The 21,153-nt window shown below is 45.6% G+C and overlaps 1 protein-coding gene across 1 annotated transcript in view; it reads left to right on the top strand.

The window, feature by feature from the left end:
* LOC6552572 (hemicentin-1) overlaps positions 1–21,153 on the top strand; it is a 59,520-nt gene that overhangs the window by 32,564 nt on the left and 5,803 nt on the right. The window contains exons 2-10 of the mRNA XM_026976161.1: positions 2,233–2,365; positions 12,119–12,257; positions 12,325–12,394; positions 12,691–12,801; positions 17,476–17,682; positions 17,750–17,895; positions 18,011–18,161; positions 19,765–19,895; positions 19,965–20,124. Coding sequence (XP_026831962.1) covers positions 2,233–2,365; positions 12,119–12,257; positions 12,325–12,394; positions 12,691–12,801; positions 17,476–17,682; positions 17,750–17,895; positions 18,011–18,161; positions 19,765–19,895; positions 19,965–20,124 — 1,248 coding nt within the window. The remainder of the gene's footprint in view (positions 1–2,232; positions 2,366–12,118; positions 12,258–12,324; positions 12,395–12,690; positions 12,802–17,475; positions 17,683–17,749; positions 17,896–18,010; positions 18,162–19,764; positions 19,896–19,964; positions 20,125–21,153) is intronic.

Below are 21,153 nucleotides of genomic sequence, written 5' to 3' on the forward strand. Positions count from 1 at the left end.
CGTTGGTTCACTTAAATGCTGGTTCCCAATGCTGTCAATCAACTACGTAGCTTTCGCTCAGTGTACGGACCTCACCCAACTGAGTCTGCTCGTCGAGCATTTGACATCTTACATGGGAATTACAAACGCACGAAAATTGCTACCATGCATGGCCCACTCACCAATACAGCTGTAGCTGCCCACCAACACTCATGCACTCATACACGATGTACACGTGTATGTCTGTGTGCGTGTCTGTCTGCTTGTCCGTTTGTCATTCGGTTTTCCTGCGTGGGCGAGTGTTTTTCGGTGGGTGGCGCTGGGTCGGCGTTTTCATGTGCAAATTTCTGTAGTGTGCCATAAATTATCCGACTGGGAATTGCTTTTCTATAAAACGTGCGCATATTAAATAAATGTCAACAATTTTTGGCATCGTCTGCACTTGGAGCACTGGCTACCCTGCGCTCCTCCGGCGCCACATTTTTATTCCTTTCGCTCGTTTGGCGGCTGCCGAAATTAAATTACGCGTAACACGATTGTGGGGCTCCCTTTTGGGTATTAATGAGCACGGGGCTGCAAAATAGGTCCATGATGGATGTGCTCGAGTTTCTGGATTCTGACAGCTGGACAGGTGAGCAATTGGATTTTCAATTTTGCGCTAAGAAATCGATTCGATGAGTGTGTCGGTCGTCAAGCGCTGGAAAATATCTCTGGCAAATGTTCGCCTGATTTGCGTGGGGAATTCAAAGGATATTCAAATTTCTTGGCCATTTTATTGGGCACACACGGGAAATTTGGTGGCACCAGGCACGATTTATACTGGATATGTTTGCCTACTGTCACTTTAGTTTACTGTACGTCACAGCCCAATCCTTTCCTAATCAATTTATGGAACTTATTGGCTACTCCTCGATGGCTATTAATGTTTTATTCAGCCCGCTGATTAATGGCCATGCATTTACAGTACCAGTTTCTCGTATTAATTTACGACTTGTGGAGTCGGAACTAACTAAACATCCGACACCCGCCCACTTCCACCCGCCACCCTGCGATCCTGCTCACGCCAAAGGACAATTAGGGGCTTTAACTTGATATCAGCCGGCTGCCTTTAATCCATTGTCATTCCGCCGGATTGATTGGCCGGAGTGGGGAAATCGGCGGACCAGATTGGATTGGGAACTCCAATCCTCGCCAGCCTCAAGCGACGACGATGCCCTTAGCATTTATCTATTGCCAGCGGCATCAATTGGCAGTTTAAATGCAAAAGATGAGGCCGTTGAAGTCGGTTGAAATCGCAGACCGGCCATCGTCATCACCATTGTCGACGTCATCGTTGTCGTTAGCTCCAATTTGGCATTAATATTCCCACTCACGTACTTGGTTGTGATTATGCGAGTACAACGATGAACGTCAGCGGCTATTGCGGTCGAAAGGAGCTGTGTGGTTGAAAGGATCTGGGCGGCTCCTGGGTGGTGTGTGGTGGGTGGTGGGTGGTGGGTTGGCTGCCTTGAGGTTGTCGTGCGGCTGCCGCCTTGCGTGCTCCGCGTTGGGGACGGCAGTCTCGACGTGACACTTAAAAGGCAGCGTTTTGTTGACATTTGCTATGAAATCGACGAAGGAGTCGAGTCGCAGTAATTGTGGCAACACCCCAGAAACTCAGCCCGGGCCCACGGCAAAAAGAACATTTTCATATTGTGTTAATGACTTTGGCAATAGTTTTGTCATGACATTTCAAAGGAGCCACCCCACCTGTCGTTTCATTCAATTGCATTGGGTGGAAACGGTAATGATACACCCAGGGAAAATGAGTTAAGGATTACAAGCCAAACTTGCAGTCATTCGGACTAAAATCATTCGGACTAAAATAGCCGCTGTGATATAAGTTGCCTGCTCAATGTCATAAAGAAAATAGAGTAAAGATTAAATATGTGGTATAATTATGATAAGGTCTTAAATTAATAGTTGATAAGCAGTCCAATATAATTGTTACACGTAGGTTTTTGCCTCGAAATCTAAGCTGCACTATAAATATTCTAAAATAAATAGTTTTGTATTTAAAAACAAAAATTAATATCGTTAGTTTGTGCATTTTTAAATGACAACATCCATATGACCCGTATTATTTCTCAAAGCCTTCTATAATACGAGTAATTAAAGTATCTTCTATTTGATGGCTTTCGTACGTGCCTTTCCAGACCACATATGATTATTTTACCGCAGTGCACTCATAATTGTGTTTCCCTCCCCTTTCAGTTTCCACAGTGGCCGTGGAGGCCGTTCTGGGACGAACCGCATCCTTGCCGTGCGACATCGAGCCGGAGGCGAAGGACGACCGGGTGTACATGGTGCTCTGGTTCCGTGAGAGCGCCGGAAAGCCACTTTACAGGTAAGCAGGAGCCCCCATCCGAGGCAGTCGAATTTGAATTCAGGTTAGCAGCCACTTGCTAATTTTATAGTCTCTTTGAGATTCCAAGTAGGTGGATGTGGATGTGGAAGTGGATTTCTGTCTATGCGGTTGACAGGAGTTCCGCCCTTTTCGGGATGGCCAACTGAGTCCGTATTCCGATTACCTTTGATTTATCAGGTCCACCAAAGGCAACTCCCTCCACTTACGCGACCCGACAGCTTCATGAGAAATGGCAGCAGTTCATAATTTTCAAATAATTTATTATTTTAATAACATCATCAATATCAACACAACTGAAGTCTGCTCGGCTGGATATTACACTGGGCGGAGGATTGGACGATAAGTGATATATCAACTAAACGGGAATATCAACTTGAATAGGCCGCACGCGAAACAATCGCAGATTGCTTATGCCAAACTTAAATAATATTGAAGCTTTTCTTTTTACCCCTTTGAGTTAGAAGATATTTTTTTCGAGTGTGCTGCCGCACGAGCCTAGTGCGGGAATTCGGGCCAGGACATGGCTGCAGGAGTGGGTCAAAGCAAAACAAAGCAACGGTATGGCAGGCAGGCCAACCTGGGCGACTTTGGCTCATATATTAGCCGCAGGACCCGAGGCAAAGGACATCCTAGGTGAAAAGCGGGGCAGCAAAATAATGGTGTCCAAAGTGAAAACTGTTTTTGGTGGCAACTTTGATTGTGGGCCAGGGCGGAAGGAGCTCCACGCCCATCCACACCCACGTCCCGCGGCGACGTACTCGAACTCCTGCTGCTGTTATTTATAGAGCTCGCTGGCGAACGTGTGCTTAGGTTTAATATGTTGCACATTATAAGCAGACATCGATATCCTTTAGCCTTGTCAATTTTGCTTACATGTGCTTCCTTTTCAATATGCTGCCGGCGGGTGGACGGGGCTTTTCGGCACTAGGGACAAGGACACCAACGTCGACATGGATATGGATACATGGATACATGGATACATGGATACATGGATACATGGATTCGGATGCGGATGGGGATACGAATACAAACGCACGCGTATCTTAGGGCGAGCGCGAACTGTTCACGAACCGTGTTGCCCAGCTCCCTGATCCTGGTCGCTGTTGTTCCTGCCACTTCGTGCACTCAATTGGAAGCAATAAATTTCAGAGCAGACAAAGAGGAAAATATGAGCGAAGGAGGTGAGTGCTTGGACCCGGGGAAACAAACAGCAAAACAAGAACGGAAAACTAGAAAAATGTGGAAAACAATAATGTCGCAAAATTTCCGACTTTATAACCAAAAATATCCGAAAGTGATTCGAAGTCGATTTCCCTTGCAGGACAAGCCGGTGCACATAGAGAAAGGAAAACAAGAAATATAAATGAAATTGAAGGAAATAAATAACACTGGCGAAAGCAGGAACAACAAAAGCATCTGCGCAGCCGAAGGACAGCATTCCAAGGCAAAAACTCCAGAAAGGACTTGGCTGCGGCGCAAAATTGCCAGCTCTGCGTGAAATCGAAGGACACGGAGCGGCAGCTGAATGGGGCTTAGGAAAGAATCAAAACCAAAGGCTAAAACCTAAAAGGCGCCGAAATTGAAAGCAGCATGTGAAGGGCGGCAAAATGGGGCCGGGGTAAATAGGGCACCGAACGGGTCCCCCAAGGGTTTTCCCGATAGTACACCGAGCGAAATTCCTAGATCTAAGGCGACATGTTGCATGTCAGTCAGCACAGTACTATTTAAACAAAAATGGCAGTACTCCACATATGACGGACTGATATCCTTCAGTAGCTCGGTAAAAAATGAGCTCGGACTCAAGTTATCACTCAATTTTTAATGATGAACTGAATCCAATATGGAAAATGGAAAATATTCCCTTCATCTGATAGTTTCCAAGCCCGTAAATTGCATTACCCAGCTGATCCTGATGTTTCCCCAAGTGTCGAGCAGAGCATCCTCTTTGTGGACCAGGCTTTGCAACATTTCCAAAGGCACGTCACAGCTGGCAGCCTCACCTAAACACCCACATCCACGCCCACTCCCACACACCAAATACCCTGTGGAAAGTGCTGTCTAGCAGGTCTCTGCGTTTGACAGCTTTACACCCGGATACAAAGCAAAAGCTGAGCCCCGAACAAAACGATGTCCTGCCCAGGAGGCTAAAAGCAAAAATATTAAAAATTATAATGTTAACTTTTGCTTTGTTGTTTGACTGGCCGACAAGCAGACAGTTTTTTAGGGTTAGGCTATTTCGGGTTTCGGGTTCATTTTTATGGCCCGGATAGCTGGCCGGGATTTGTTTTTGCCGACTTTGACCCTTGAAATGCGATTTTCATAAGATTTTTATACATTTATTTGTTATGAATCGTGGGCAATATGGGGACACAGGTCAGGGGGCGGCTGCTTGCCCTTCCATTATTAAAATTAACATTTGCCATGACAGCCACCTGTAACGAGCGGCGAACGGGAACGGGAAGCTCTGTGGGTCGACAGGCCAACTGTCACGTTCAATATTGCAGGCCGTCAATGGCATTGGCATCCGCCTCCCATCCACTTCCATGCCCACGCCCACCGCCCCCGCAAAGCCCCATAACAAACAAAAGGCAGATCGAAATGGGCATGGCTGGAGCGATACAAAAGACAAGCAGGAATGATGCATCCGCCGAGTGCCTTGCGATGGGGACTCCCGCTGGGATCAAGCGAAATGAAGCAACGAAAATATATAAAATTAAATTAAATGAAATTACTGCCTGGCACTTGATGAGCGGCTCAGGTGGAAATACAAGTGTATTCATTTATTCAGGTCATTACCGGAAATTTAAATCAATAACGAGTAGTAATGAATAGTAATTCGTGAATTAAGACGACCTTGTTATGACCTGGTTATAATCTCTTCATATTCTTGGTGAAATAAACTTGAGTTCCGCTGGATATTTTTTTTCTGCTTCTGTTATCAATATATTAGGCAAGTCCAAGTGCGCGGAACAAATATGCCCCGTGCCTGGAGCAAGCATTCCACCTACGGCGACTTTAAGGGGCCACAATCAAGGTTAATTGATTTTTAAAGCTCACCTGGGCGCCCGGCTGCTGGGCGCGGGTATCCGTAGGTTCCGTGGCATGAATAATTAAATTCGCCGCGGACTGGATGGGTCCGCGTCCGCATCTGCTCCACCCGCAGCCGGCGCCACTCGGCGGAGGACTGGCTGTCAAAAGAGGATAATCTGAGTGCCACGCTAACTGCCATAATCGCCGCCAGCCGCCCATAAATACAGTCGGCGGGAAAATCCGGACGGAGGGGCCAATCGAAAGTGCATTTACTACCAAAGACCGGCTCGTGTGGATTGGGCGGCGTATCTGGCTGCTTGAGGAGCGGTCCCGCAGAAGTAATAAGCCACAAAATGGTATTCAAAATGGCTGGCAATAAAGGCCAACGGCAGCCAGCAGCGCAAGTGAAGAGAAGCTGAAGATGGCAGAATCACAGCCGAAGTAGAATACATCTACACGTGAATTTAAATCGTTTTGTGCGGTTAGCTTGGTTGTAAAATAGTTCAAATATAGTTTAGACTGGAAGCTGTTTAGATATACAATTTAGGATTGGAACTGCTATTTAATAAATGGTGGCAATCATGGTGGGACTCAATAAGTCCTTGTGAGAAAGTCATTATTGAAAAGTTCATATCGCGGAAGAGTAAAATTATAGAAATAACCAAACCAAAACCAAAAAAGCATAGGAAACATTACTCTTGCGATCGTAAAAAAATAGATGTAACTATTTTGTTGGAACGAAATATTAATATATTAATAAAGCACGCTAAATAATTTTGTCGAGTGTGCAAAGCAGGACGGAGGAGTCGTGGTCCAAAGGCAATTAAGTCGAGTGCATTTTCGGGCCATTTTACGAGCGGCAGGCGGCTCTGGAGTCGCACTTTGCGCGAATTTCAGGTTAGATGGGATATTTAAAACTGTAATTAAGTTTCAAATGTATATGCGGTCGTGTGGGTGAGCGTGTGTGTGTGGGTGTGGGTGTACTGGTGTGCGTGTGTGGCAGCGGAAATGCAAGTGGCGCATGCAAATCGATTTGGCCAACACTAAGCTCCGGTTTCCAGCGCCGACAGAGAAATGCCAGCGTGGGGATTTTCTTTGCTGGGTCGCCACTTGGTCACAGTCGGAAATGGTGGTCCAATCCTTCCCCTGATTGCGCATTCCAAGGCGGGAGGCCGATTACCAAACTTCGCTCCATTTTGTGATTAACTTTTAATGACTTCGATTTCAGTAATTGGACGGAAGGAATTCACAGTAATTGGAAAATTCTGTGAACTTAACATCGTTGTATATTTGAGCAATCTGTTCTTGTTTAAGTTCCCACAATTAAGTATTTATATTCGATTTAATGGACCGGCGAGTAAATATCTGAATTCAATTGAATTGTTGCCAAATCCGCTTTGGCCTGAATTGCCTAGTAATTAAAGTCGATGATCCAAAATAATATAGTATACCACGAGTGTAATGGAAATCGTGTTCCAGGAATAGTGTAACTCTCTTTCAATTTACTAAATGAATTCCCACAATTTTTTGTTTATATGAAACAAATAATTACTACTCATTTGCCATTCCTGACAGATCTTCTCCTTACAAGATACCAACAAAATGTGTGGTCCCTTTCCGAGCTAATTTTTAATCCCAATCAAAATATTAAAATCTGGTCTCGGACTCTCAACTGGAAGTCTGAACGGAAACCCTAACTTGCGACACAAAGTGCCGAGAACCAAATAGGCGAGCCGAGGATAAAAGTTTTATTTTGAATTTATTGCGGAATTTATTGGGCGACACTGCATAAATTTGAACTTGGCTACCGAGCGAAATGGCAACGGCGAGGTCTGCCCTTTTTGTTTCTGCAGCCCCCCGACTTTTTATTCCTGTGGTCCTTCATATATTCATATGCTACAAATTATATAGTAAAAGTTAAGAAGAAGATGGAGCGAAAACGAAAAAAACGCCAACACCAGCGGCAACAATGTGTGGAAAGATGCCAACAAATGTCAACACCGTTCGCTGGAAAAGCGAGGGGATCGGGAAAATTGGAGGGGGCTGGGGGAAAACCGTTGTTGGCAATAACAAAAGAAATTTACAGATATTACACAGCATGGCTCCATAATAATACCAATACCCCACCACCCCCCCACCCACACGCACACAAAGGACGACTCGCCTGCAAAAAAGTGGGAAAAACAAAACAAAAACAAACACAAAAACAAAGGAGCAGTAAAACCATTTGCATACTTTTGTGTGTATCTGTGTGTGTATATGGGGGCGTGTAAACAGCCCCTTTTTGGTGCTATTATTGTTTCATATTTCTCTCGGCGCTGCGTTTCTTTTGTTTGCCGCTGTGTGCGTCTGTGTGTGGAAACCAATTTTAAATTTGTTGCCACTTTTGTCGAGTTACGGAGCACACTTTTTGGCGCTGCGTCCCAAAAACCCCCGTCCCCCGCCCCTGCGATAGGGTTCTTTATGCATAATTTGATACGGGCCGCCAGACAATGTGCGGCGCCTATTCCCACCTGTCTAATTTTGTCCATACAGGTGGATGTGGATACAGCGGCCAAAGTGGTTCGCACGTTGGCTGAACCTCATGCCCTCATAGTTTATTGCCTTTTCCGAACGCTGCATGGTTGAAAGGCACAGCTAAGTACCCTGTAAGGTGCCTTGTGTGAGGGGAACCAAGCTGCCCGTTGAGGGCGAAGTTGCAATAAATTAAATACACAAATATATGTGTAAATAACAGTCCATCGCGAAGCTACTAAGAAATCCGTGACTGTAATTTAATTGGTTTTGCTTTTTATACACTTTGTGTGCTTTGCTTATTATGCTCGAGAAATTCCACAATTCCACCCATGCTTGAAACATTTATTTGTTCTCTATAAGTAACAAAGTTTAATTCATAATATTTAAAATTCTATTAGTCTATGCTTCAAATATTAAGAGAGCAATAAATATTTTAAATTAGATAAATACAAAAAAGTTGACCAATCAATTAAAAGTCCTCTGACGCCTTCGACATATTTAAGCAGAACCCATCGAATGCCATGAGTAATTCTCGGTCGGGAAAGGAATCTCGGATGAAAAGGTTCCCACGACAGCAGCATCTGTTTAAACTGTCAGAAAATACCGGCACACACGTGAGCACACACACGCACACACTCACACACTCACACTCACGCACACACCGACACGCTCTGACACATATTGTCATAAAATTATTCAATGGATATTGTGAGTGCAAAAGTTTTCGGTCCTTTTTTTATTATGTATTTTTTTTTTCGAGCTTCCCAGCCCGCCCCTTTCAGCCCTTTTGCAATCTTTTTGAATAGGATTTTGTAAGCGTTACAAACTGAGGAGCGAACAAAAAGGAGAAGCATTAAATGGCAATATGAGAAGCTTGCTCTGATATTGGATTTCGGGGCGGGGTGCTCGGCTGCGAATACTAAATTCGCAAGGACGAGGGGAAGGACGAAGGGAAGGCGGTCAAAGTTGATGCCAAGCCACCGAAAAAGCCAAAACGTAATTACCAAACCATGCAACGTCCAGTTCAAGGTCCGCCTCGTCTCGGGATTTGTTTAAAGAACGCAGCTCATTCATTCAGCCCAAGATAAAGTGCTACCAATTAACGCAAAATAAATAAAACTCAACTAATTGTTGGAAAAAAGCAGACCATCGACAAAGAAAAGCGAACGGTGGGCGAGGGCGAGGGGAGGGGAGGAAAGCCAATGTGAATGGGCCAAGTGCACTGCGAAAAAAGTGTGTAGGGCGTCAATCAAAAAGCGATATGATAATGCATTGCATTCATTAAGACTTAATATATAGCTATTTACGTTTCGGAAATTCGAAATATGCTGTTGTTGGAAGTTCTAAAATTGTAGACCAACTTCATAGCCTTTGATAAAAAAAAACTGCGCATATTATTTAAAGCTTACATAGATCTAATTACCTTCTTCATTGGAAAATGTTTTTGAGTGCAGAGCAAGCTCTTCCAACGGAAGTCGCGTGGTTGCGTCCACTTGTCTCCTACGCTCTCCCACTTTTCCCCGAACTTTCTCCGCAGCTTTCTCAATCTTCTGGCCTTATTGGTCCACTTTCTCCCCGAGCCCCCCTCCTTGCCCTGTTCCTCGACGACAGTCAACATTTCTGCAACTGCCACAATGTTGTCTTCTCTTCTTGGCTGGCCCATTTTATTTTGCTCCTTGCCACTCGTTTGCTTTCCCTGTTTTTCTGCTTTACAATTTTTACTGCCCGAGCATTTGGCGTTTATTTTTCTGTGTTTTCCGTGTCCCTTTCTTTTTGGCGCCCCCTGCTGCTGTGCTCATTGTGCAAACTCGGCATTATTGTTTCCTAAGGCCAACAACGAGAAAACACAACGTCAACAGAGGGCAAGCCGGGCTAAGACCGGCGTATTCTGGCCATATTTGGGTGACGGGCAAGGAAACTCCATTTCATTCCACTCCGTACCATGCCTTTCCACCTTTCCTTATCGCTATGGCTCCTCCGCCTTTGTTGACTATTCGGCGTTTCTCTATTGTTTGCAAATGCGCAAAATTAAAAGCGGGAAAAGCGGGAAAGCAGGGAAAAGCGAGGAAAAGCGAACCTGGAGCGCGGTTCTTTGAAGAAATTTTCGCAAGGAGTTTCCGCACTTTGCAGTCCGTTATGTTTACATTTTCGCGCATATATTTAATTAGGCTAATTAGGGAACGTGCTCTGGCTTTGGGCAAGGCTTAGGATCCGTAATTTATTCGCCGCATGGCTTACTGCACTCGGAGCACAATCGGAGGAATGGCCAAACACATGAGAAGGTGACGGAGGAGCAGCGCGGCCCCAGTGATAAGCAGAAGAAATATGAGCACCGGATATAAATTGTGTCAGCGGCAAAATGATAAAAAACCACTTAAAGGCGCAAACAATACGGCCGCCGGGAGGCCGCGAAGAATCCTGCCAGCCGGCACAATGACAAACCGCTCCGCTAACCGCAACTGTGCGGAGCAGGAGGAGGAGCAGGAGGAGCAGGAGGAGGAGGTGGAGCAGAGATAGCACAGACTGCACGACGACAGCGGAAGCAACAAAAGGACACAACTGGCGATGACTGCGCAAAGACGATGTGCGCTGGTGTGCGGGTCACTAGAAAGGAGCACTCGAAGAAAAGGATCCAAACAATCGAATGTTGTTAATAATTTACCTAGCTCAACTGTGCCACTGGCGTCGGTTTTAATTAATGACCAAACTCGCATTTTGTTAAACGATTGCTGATTAGTCAACAAATTGAAATCCCAAGCAGACGCACTTCTAACTGTTTAACTAGTCGATTTGAGGTCAGTCCAAATGCAAATGTATTGCCATTTCAGAGCAATATGTTTGCCAAACATGATTTCCCACAGAACTGATTTACCAGTACGCAAAATTTGCATTTTCTTCTTACTGCAGTAATCAGAAATAAATTATGTTTAATTGCAGACAAAAATTACTTATTAATATACTTTCAATATTGCCTCTATATTATTACCGATTATAAGCCATGTAATGGAGAGACAGTATGGACTCGACTTACTGAACAAACACGCTTTCCCGGACATATTTAAACGTATATATTTCTTTGAGTGCCATAAGGAGAATTGTGGCAGAGCTTGGCCAACGTCAAGTCATTTATGGGGTGTCGCTGGGGCGGCAGGAAGGGCAGGCGGTGGTAGGGGGCGTGGCATCCGAAGTCCTTCGACGGACATTAACAAATACAATAAAAGCGCCAAAGATAGCACGTCAGGCTTTTTAATGCGCGAAATTGCAAACGTTGCTGGTTGCTTCGCCGGGCTGCGAAAATAAGAAAATAATGCTAAACGGAAGAAATTAGTTGCGTGCAAATTTATGCTCGGGTCGTTTTGTCGACCCCTGGCTCCGCGGGTCAAAGGAGACAGGAAAAGGGTCATTTTGTAGACGCGTGAAAACCCAGGCGCAGGCCGCATTCGAGCGTGTTGGTTCTGCAATTTTCCATTCAATATTTATGGTTTGCAGGGAAAAACGGCCCAAGCTGGCCTTGTTTAGTGGCCTCTCTGGAGGCCTTAAAGCAGACTTTATAAAGAGCCTTCCCCCACCCTGTGTCCTACTAAGTTTTCAGTTTTCCAGAGTTTAGCTCAGCTTAAGTGTTAAGTGGCAAGTCTAGCTCTGCTCCCATTCCACTTTCATTTTATGGCTACTTAGCATTTGCATGGAGCGCCATAGGTGAGCTCATGTGAGTGTATTCGAGTTTATGGCATTATTCTGATTTTTATTCGACTTAGTTTGTGCTAAGCTACTAAGTCAAACGTTAGGCGCAACTACAATTGCAAAGAAAACAGAGTACTTGGCTATATTTTGTATACAAGTGAACACAAAAAGTGGCGAAAGCAGGCGAGCTCATGACAGCATCGAATTAAGTCTTTTTGCCCACAAGGACGATCCATTTGATGTGCTTAAAACATAAGGACATCCTTCGAGGTCGCACGCCGTGGAAACTTTCACATAGCATTAAAATTTACGACCTTTGGCTGACACAACTTATCGTCAATATTTTGGGCTTATTTCCCTTGTTCGCATTTATTCACATTTATTCACATTATTCACGCGTTTTTTGCGTTCCCCTGCGGCCGTTAGCTGCAGATAACGAAGGAGCAACTACTTAGGCAACTTTTAACATTTCCCCTCCGCTTTTTCGCTTTTCCGCTTTTCCAGCTTCGACGTCCGGGGACGACCCTTCGAGAAGGCCCTCTACTGGTCGGACACCAACTCATTTGGGCCACGTGCGTACTTCGTCACTGGACAGCAGCCGGCCAAGTTATCGGTGGACAACATCCAACTGGACGACGAGGGCGTAAGTGGCTCCCTTGCCCGAAAACGACGCCTTCTTATTGTTTGTTTTCCTTTGGACTCCTCAACAGGTTTATCGCTGCCGCGTCGACTTTCAGAACTCGCCCACGCGTAATCATAGAATTAACTTAACGGTTATTGGTGAGTACCCGCAGCCCAGCGCCATTAAAGGCAGCCCTCAAATACACTCTAAAAACACACCCAATCAATGTAATTTTCATATGCATATGGCTTTTGATTTGAACCCATTAATTTAAAGTTACTGTAGTCGACCAGAAAAGCGAGTAATTTAGCCGGATTAGCTACTAGCAGCTGGTGAAAGGACCGCTTAAGGTCCTTTTAGTCGAAGCCCTTGAATCCAACTTTTGCTAGTGCATCCTTTTAGCGACGACTGACCCGCTTTCTCCGCCTTCTCGCCCTCTCATCTCTTCCGACAGTTCCTCCCCATCAAATACTCGTGTACGATGCCTCCGGACGCGATGTTGCCGGAGCTGTGGGTCCATTGCTCGAGGGCGATAATATTGTGTTGACATGTGAAGTGCGTGGCGGTAAGTAAATCATGATAAACGACACCAATGCATACACGTACCCTCTGCCACATAAATGTGGCACACAGACAAAAGGTTATCAGGCTGGGGCGGCACAAAAACGCAGCTGATTCCACTCGTGCACTGTGATAAATAAGAATCAAACTGAACTGAAATTCCTGTCCATACTGAGACACTTTTTAAATAATCTCTGGCCTATACCTTTCATGCACTGAATGCCATAAGGGGGAATATCTTTTTAGAAAGACGAACCATTATTATTTAAGCAAATTCTTTATGAAAAATACTAGTTAATAGTGCAACAAATCACGAACTACTTTATTTTCCGTGCAATCCCAGCATCCTTCGCAGCCATGCCCACTCGACCCTGCCGGTCTATTTAAGGAATTAAAGATGAGGAGCCCAGATAGGCCCAGCCGTGACCGAGAACCAGTTCTGCCGGTTCGAGTGCGAGTGGGGGCAGGACTAAGTCATCGTAAATAATAAAAATAAATGTATGTCAAAGTCTGCGGTGACAGCGCCGCTGCGCCAGGACAGCCGCCAGGACATCGTCTGCGGAGGATCCTCCAGCGTCTGCGGCCCTGTCAGTGCCAGTTTGCCAGCTCGCAGGGCAAAATGCAACAATTTGAAGCGTCTGCCGTGCTTTTGTTGCGCACACACCACATCCTCAGCCACATCCTCAGCCACATCCTCATCCACATCCTCATCCACATCCATTGGCCAAGCTATGACCTGTAGGCATATGCGGCATCGTAAATCTTTAAAGAGGTCCCCAAGGTGAGGGGAGGCACATCCCTCTGCAGCTCGAAACTTTCTGCTCGTCCTTTTTCAGCTGGCAAGTGTGAAAAATTTTTGCACAAGTCGCTCGCTTCACTGGTCTGGCTTGAGGGCTCCTCCTTGCATCACTGAGCTCCATGGATACGAACCGCACCGAACCCAAGCCGGCGGTGCCGGCGATGGCGACGAATGTCCGACATCAGCATTATAAATCATTAACTTTTCTGACAACAATATTTTCGGCGCACAACCCAGACGTTTTCCATGTCAACTGGCAGCGCGATTTGCGGGCTTCATTTTCCTCCGGCCATTTAGTGTGGCTTTTCCCAGAGCTTAAAGTCTGAAATGCAGCTGATGGCGTGGAACTTGTTACTGATGCTCGTAAAAGTTTTTAAGTCTGCTAGATAGCGGAATTAGTTGATTATTACAGACAACCAGTGGCTACAGTTCATTGAACTGGCAGAATGGGCTTGCCAAGTTGGTAACAGTAATAGCACCAAAGGTACCAAGCCTTAAATAAATTGCATATATATTATAGTGCTTTCACTTTAGCTCTCCATACTGGTTAAAGCAATTGGCAGGGACTGCTTGAGCCAACTTTCCTTTTCACGAATGCCAAAGAGAAATCGCGAATAAGCTTCTTTGAGGCCGTTCTTGAACTCCATCGGGCTCAAAGGCCCGCGGTAGTGTCCCAATTTCGGCTGAAGGACCTCGTCCTTTGTGCAGCAGCCTCTTGGCAAATGCTAGCTCATTATTCGCCTCACCTCTCGAAAGGCAGGTGCCTCCGGGAGGCTCAGGGTGGCTCCGGGTGACTCCGTGCTCTGCCCAGGATTCAGCTTACGCCTTGGCATTCCGCCTCTTGGTTTGCTTGCCAGCAGTGCCTCACGTCGCCGCTTTGACTAACCGCATGTGAATGAGCTGAGCAGCAAGTTGCCAGGGAGGGGGTCCAAGTGGAACTGCGTCGACGTCGCCAACATTCCCTTTTGACACCTGCTGAGCGACACGCTTCTTGGCAGGTGGCATTGCCTCTGATTTGTATGCAACATTTCCCGCACAACCCCAAACCGCCAGCCTGCACTTAGCCAAATTGCTTATCCCATGCTGAGATACAACTTAATTCCGAACGGTAATTTAAAATACTATTAATTTGGCCTATTCTGTCTATAGACAGACAGATTGATGGTTCTCCTTTGCACCATTTTATTGTCCTTTGATACAGTGGGCACACCACCCATTATCTCAGTGTACGGGCTGGCTGCTCGAAGGACCGCAATGCAAGCTCGTATTTCATTGGGCTCCTGGCAAGGGCTCAAAGCCAAATTAACTAATATCGCAACTTCAGCGCCACATGGCGTCGACAGAGCGAAGTTGAGGGATTGCGATTGCGGACGGTGGGTGCTGGCAGCCTGATTAGGGCTAATGCAAATGCTGGCGCTATTTTTATGGCCGGCCACTAATCATAGCCCCGGGCACGATAAGCGATAAACGCCAAATGCCAAATTGCTTTATCAAGTTTATTAACTTCGACTAATAGCAATTAATACCGGCAATAAAAAGCTAATCTAGGCGGCTGCCCCATAAAAGGGCCCGGGTTACACCCTGTGTCCGGCTCCAGTTCCGCAGTCCTTTGCATATTTGGCCCCCACTCTGCAGCAGCATTGTCCGGCGGAGCAATTGTCAACAAGCGTAAGTATGGCTTAGCAAATGGCAAGCGCGCTGTCTTCATTACACAAAGGAAGTGGGTCAATGGCTGAGTTGGGTGGCAAGGAAAGAAAGTGGCCGGAGTGCGGATGGGGGAGGTGGGAGCCAGCTAAATGCCGCAGGGAAACTGTTATTTGTCTATTATCCCTGCATTCCCAGCCCATCCCAATCCATGCCATCCCATCCCATCCCATCCCATCCCATCCCGCCAAGCAATTTGGCGTGTGTGCGTTTGTCCTCGCTGGCTTATTGTCGCCGAGTATCCTTTGCAATCAGCCAGCACTCTGGCAGTAAATTCCCAAGTCCACACTCCAGCTATCAGCTACTTTCGCCCTTCAATCTCCAACCCCGAATCCAATTCGGAGTCCTCCACCCCGTGCCCAAGTCGTCGGCCAATGCCAATCCCCGCTGCTTGTTGCTATTGTTGCTCATTTCCGCCGCATTCACTTGGCTCTCTTAATGGCCCAAACCAAACCCAATGGCTATGCCGGAGGAAGGGCTTTGGGCCCGAAGCTTCGGCTTTGGGCACTTAAACGGATTAAAAATATTTTCGTACATTTGATATGTGAGCGTGGGCATGCCTTTCCCTACCACTTTCTCCGAGCGATTCCTACATTGAGCGATGGCAGCAGAGCGAAAAAGTGATTGCAGAATTTCAATTGAAATGCCGGGCTGCAGAATCACAGAACTGCATCGAGAACTCCCTCCCGACTCTCTGAAGAGTAAATCGATAGTCAATCCCACATATGGCCGAGTCATATTTTATTAATTTAATATTCGAACTCATTGGCAAATTGAGGCAGGTAGGGATTGGCTTTCGCATGGATGCTGGATAAGAGATGCTCCGTTTTCGTTGGAGCATCCTTCTTGTGGTTGATCTGCTCGAATTAACAGCTTTAGTTGGACTAACTCAGCAGGGCTTTCTTTTTTAATGTATCCTAGAGCCCAAAAGGAAGTAACTTAGTAACTAAGGTCTTTCCAAAGCGGATTGGCTTAAATGTGGCTTACTTTACATGACTAAGTTTAGAAAAATTGACCAAGGGAATGAGCAGTTGTTCTCAATCAATCTCAATCTCCTTTTTTGAAGTATTTTTGCATTTCCCATGTGAGAAACACAACTCAATTGGCCCATAAAATCGCCAGAATTAAAATAACAGATTCGGAAATTCACTTTTGCTTATTATCTATTATTTGGATCAGCCCTCTAACTTTGTGATACAATATATGCCGGTATATATGTATTAAAATGTGCCCCTTATGCGATCTTCCCTCGCGATTATTGTTTTCGTTTGGGGTCCTCCGCATGTCCCCAAAACTTTCGAGTCTCCCCGTTTGTGCCACAAACCCACTAATTCAATATTCACGCTTATGCGTTTCCTGGGTTCCCATGACCGCCTCCTGTCCTTTTTCTGTCCATCCATCCATCCATCCATTTACCCATTTGGCCATCCATCCCGGGCATCCAGTGGCCGAACTTTGCTAGTTAAGCTGGCTAAGCCTTTTTTAAAAGCCTTGGGTACACACTGCTAAATGCGCATTATCATTAAAATGTTGAAAGTTTGCTTTTTTTCGGTCATAAATTTCGAACGCGGCTCTGTGGTCACGCCGCTTCCGTTAGAAAACCACCTCGGGAAAACTCTCTCTAGACGGGCGGGTTAATAATGCATGAGTGGAAAAGTTTGCTGCCAGCGAAAAACAGTTGGCACGAAATTTAAAATTAATTTATGCATTAAACATTAATTTAAATTTGAACTGCCAGGGTATGACTGCAGCATACCCTTACTGTTGCTTATTTACTGCCTATTGCTCACTAACAATTTGGATGTTCATAGTTTCGTTCAATCAAAAGCTTCATCACAGAATAAGTGGGAAACGAATCATGTTGTGTATTCAATTTACATTTTTCTTAAAATCAAACATTCAAAACATTCGCTTTTGTTTCCATGCTCTGCCAAAGTGCTGCAAAATATAACTAGTCAAGTTTTCATAAAGTTAACAAATGCCCGTTGACTGACTTTGACTGAATAAAAGCATGATTGTGCTTAAAATGTCACATGATACAAAGGAGCAGTATTTAAAAATAAATACAAACACTACTGGTGAAGTGTGTTGAATTTGAAGAAAAGAAGATGGATAGCCTTACACACACCACAAACATGAACCAATGAAGTTAAGGTAATACCGCTCTATCAACAGGTCGACCCGAGCCGACGGTGATCTGGCTGAACGGAACACGGACCCTGGAGGCGGGCAGCGGAGTCCCGATGGGCCGCCATGTGACCGTGAACCGGCTGGAGGTGCCCCAAATCTCGCGCTCCGCCCTGAACAACACGTACCGCTGCCAGGCGTCCAACACGAAGCTGGTGGCGCCCGTGGAGCGCAGCATCCGCATCGAGATGTTACGTGAGTGAACGAGCGAGCAGTCAATATGGCCAGTCACGCCTAATCCCTAAACCTTAAACTCCCGCAGTCAAACCCACGTCAGTCAATTTAACCAATAAGTTGAAGGTCTTCGCCTCGAACACGCAGTACAATCTCACCTGTATTGTGGCCGGCTCTGTTCCGGACACGGAAATCAAATGGACGCAGAATAATCGCCCCTTCAAACGTGGCCTGGTAAGCTCCCCCTCTCTCTTTCCCAGGCGAAGGGCCCACTTATGAGTTCCTTGCCCGGTGGCCAGCGGGCACCTCTCTAATCGATTCCACCCCATCTCTCTCCCCGCCCATCTAGTTGTCCACCAGCCAGGGCAACGGCAGAGTCGTGTCCACACTGACGTTCTATCCACAGCCCGAGGACGACGGTACCATGCTCAAGTGCGAGGGCTCCAACCCACGGCTCCAGAACTCGGCCATAGAGGACTCGCTCCTGATGAATGTCATCTGTAAGTGGAACGCTTTATGAATGCACACTCAGCTTAGAGAGATTATAGGGGAAAAACTCATTTTGGCGGGTCAAGTTGAACTTAAGTGCAAAAAACTGCAATTGATAGAAACAAAGGTTCGGAAATACATTTCCTTTATTGAAACTATGATGGGTGATTCATTTTTCATTTAGATTGCCGACTCAAACACCTCAAATGTTTGGCGAGAAACCATCGTAGTTGCTATAGTCTAACTATCATGGAAATTACGGGAAAATACGAAAGCAGCATAACTTTAATTGGTTTCATATTTAGAAACACGATACGCGAAGTTTTTTTTTCAGCTGGAGCTAAAAACCTGTTTGTAATTTAAGTTTTCTCTAAATTACCACAGAAAACAACGTAGATACTTTCCAGCTCGCGTACATTTTTAAAAAGCGATTTGAGTTTTCATAAATTCCGCCAGGACACAAATCAAAGTCGCCTGTGCAAATAAGCCCAAATTATGTGACATTATTTACGCAGCCCACTGCCAATTCATTGGCATTGGCCCAGAATGAAGCAGTTCGCCTGCATGTCAATATTTATTCGGCTGACTTTTAGCGTGGCCATAAAAAGCTGGAGCCGAGTTTGTTGCCTGTTTTGCTTCGCTGCGCATATTTGCAAATGCCATAAATTGTACTTTATATGATTATCAATTTAGAATGAGCATCAATCGCGACCGCCTACTTCTTAAGGTTTTCTAGGGTTTTCCTTGGGCCAGTTATTTTGTGTTGTCACTTTGTTTTGCCAGCGGTTTTCCCTCGGATAATCATACATTTATTGGATTTAAAGCCACGCATAGATTCCCGCAAAATTCGCCCATAAATACTGAATGACCTTCGCGTAAGCTGCCAGCTGAAAGTTGCAGAAACTTTCTCTGCCCTTTGACCCGGCCAGGCGTGCAAATATGAAATTAAAAAGCGCACAAATACAGAGGGAAAAGCTGCCTTAAAGGATTAGCGCAGATGGCTTAAGCCTTTAATGGACCCGCGCTTGCGATCGGAAAATGGAGTAGGGAAAATGGGGGACCGTGATTCATGCTGCCCCCAAAGAAAATGCGAGGTAGCTACCTTTACAGTTTCCAGTCTGGTTAACCCCTTCGCAGCCATTCTCGGCCATAACAGTAACAATTTGTTGCTTTCCTTCAGGAGGGCTCCACTTTCCTTGGCGCGCAATCATGATGTTGTAAAATCGGTGGGGCGGTGGGAAAACACTAAATATTTTATATGATCCATCATTGATATTGGGGCGTTGCTCGCGGCGGCGGAACAATTTTAATTTAAAAATTCCCGTCATACCCATTGGCTAGCCAGTTTGGATACGGTTCGGCGGCTTAAAGCCCCAATTGCGTCGCTGCGTTGTTAACATTTATGGGCTGCGCTGCGGCGTTGTAGATTGATGACAACAAGGCCGCGTTTTATTATGCAATAATATTTTTCGATTTATGTTTTATATGAGCCCGCCAGCGGCAGGGTAATTTGAATATATAAAAAGCGCGCGGAGCAGTGAAATTTGCACATTAGCGCAGGCAATTAAAATGGCAGCCCAACTACTACATGTGGGTTTTTTAACGCCCTTCCAGATCCGCCCCAGGTCACCTTGTCGCTGGGCTCCACACTGCGTCCGGACGACATCAAGGAGGGCGACGACGTCTACTTCGAGTGCCACATCAAGTCCAATCCCAAGGAGCATCGCATCATGTGGTCGCACGACGTGAGTCTTGGCCAACTGAAAATGTTTAGCTTGCATAAATTAACTGCTTGATTTACCATTCTGCACTAGGGTCAACCGGTCACCCAGAATGTGTCCTGGGGCATCATCATATCCACCCGCTCCCTGGTCCTCCAGCGAGTGGGGCGCATCCACTCCGGGTTTTACGCCTGCTCGGCGGCCAATGACCGCGGGGAAACCCAGTCGGCTCCGGTCAACTTGAGGATTCGATGTAAGTAACTTGGACCTTAAGGCATTTGCCATATGCGGCGGTAGCTCAAGAGTTGCCGCCATTTTCAAATTACTGATATAATATCTTGTGGCAAAACATAGTAGCCAACTTAATTTTGCTAAATTTGCAACTCAATGTTCCGGGGGAGTGGAGAATCAACTCAAACTGTAAGGCACGCGGAGCAGCATAAAAATATACATAATTTTCCCATTTAAAACCGAGATCAGTGGAGCTCTAAAAACTTTATAAAAATCCCATTTTGTATTATTAAGCAAAAACAAAGGAAACCAACAATTTGCACAAAAATTATGCTGACAGTTGATGTCAGTGGAGCGGAGCATTAAAAATACATATGCATAAATTTATGCGCAAATTGACACACACCGAGAGAAAATGGGCAAGATGTTGTCGCATTCCCAAATCTATTTCGTTCCGCTCCCCCCGATAAGTGGGCGGGGCCACGCCCACATCGAAAATCGACAACAACAGCGGCTGTGCACTTGACAAAATCGCACAATGTCCTTGCTGGAAAGCCCCAAGCCGCCCATCCGCCCACCGAAAACACAGGATGACAACAATGTCCAAAACTAAAGTATGCTAAAATGACAGAAAATATTTTGTGCAAAAAGCCGTAATGTGCACTATGCAATGGATATACGAGTATGTACGAGCTGCTCCGCTGTCATCCGTTTACATCGCACACACTATATAGATAATGTATTTTATATACGAGTGCAGTAAATATGTGGGCTGCACTTCGAGTGTGTGTTTCATCAAACAAACGACACAAGGTTGCAGTTTTTTCGTCGGCAAATATTCCCATTTCAATGCAAATTCACAAAATTAAATCGAAACTGTATATGTATGCGGTCATGTATTTTATTCGCCTCAAATAGGCTTCCCCTATTTATTCAAGTGCATTATACAAGCCATTGGAACTTAACCTTTTTAAGCAAGTTGCTCTGTTGCTCTGAACTTTGCTCAGACTGGTAACGGGTATCTAATAGTCGCTACACTCGACTGCAGTGG

This window comes from Drosophila erecta, unplaced genomic scaffold (assembly GCF_003286155.1).
Source record: "Drosophila erecta strain 14021-0224.00,06,07 unplaced genomic scaffold, DereRS2 tig00000000-arrow-pilon, whole genome shotgun sequence".
Lineage (NCBI taxonomy): Eukaryota > Metazoa > Arthropoda > Insecta > Diptera > Drosophilidae > Drosophila > Drosophila erecta.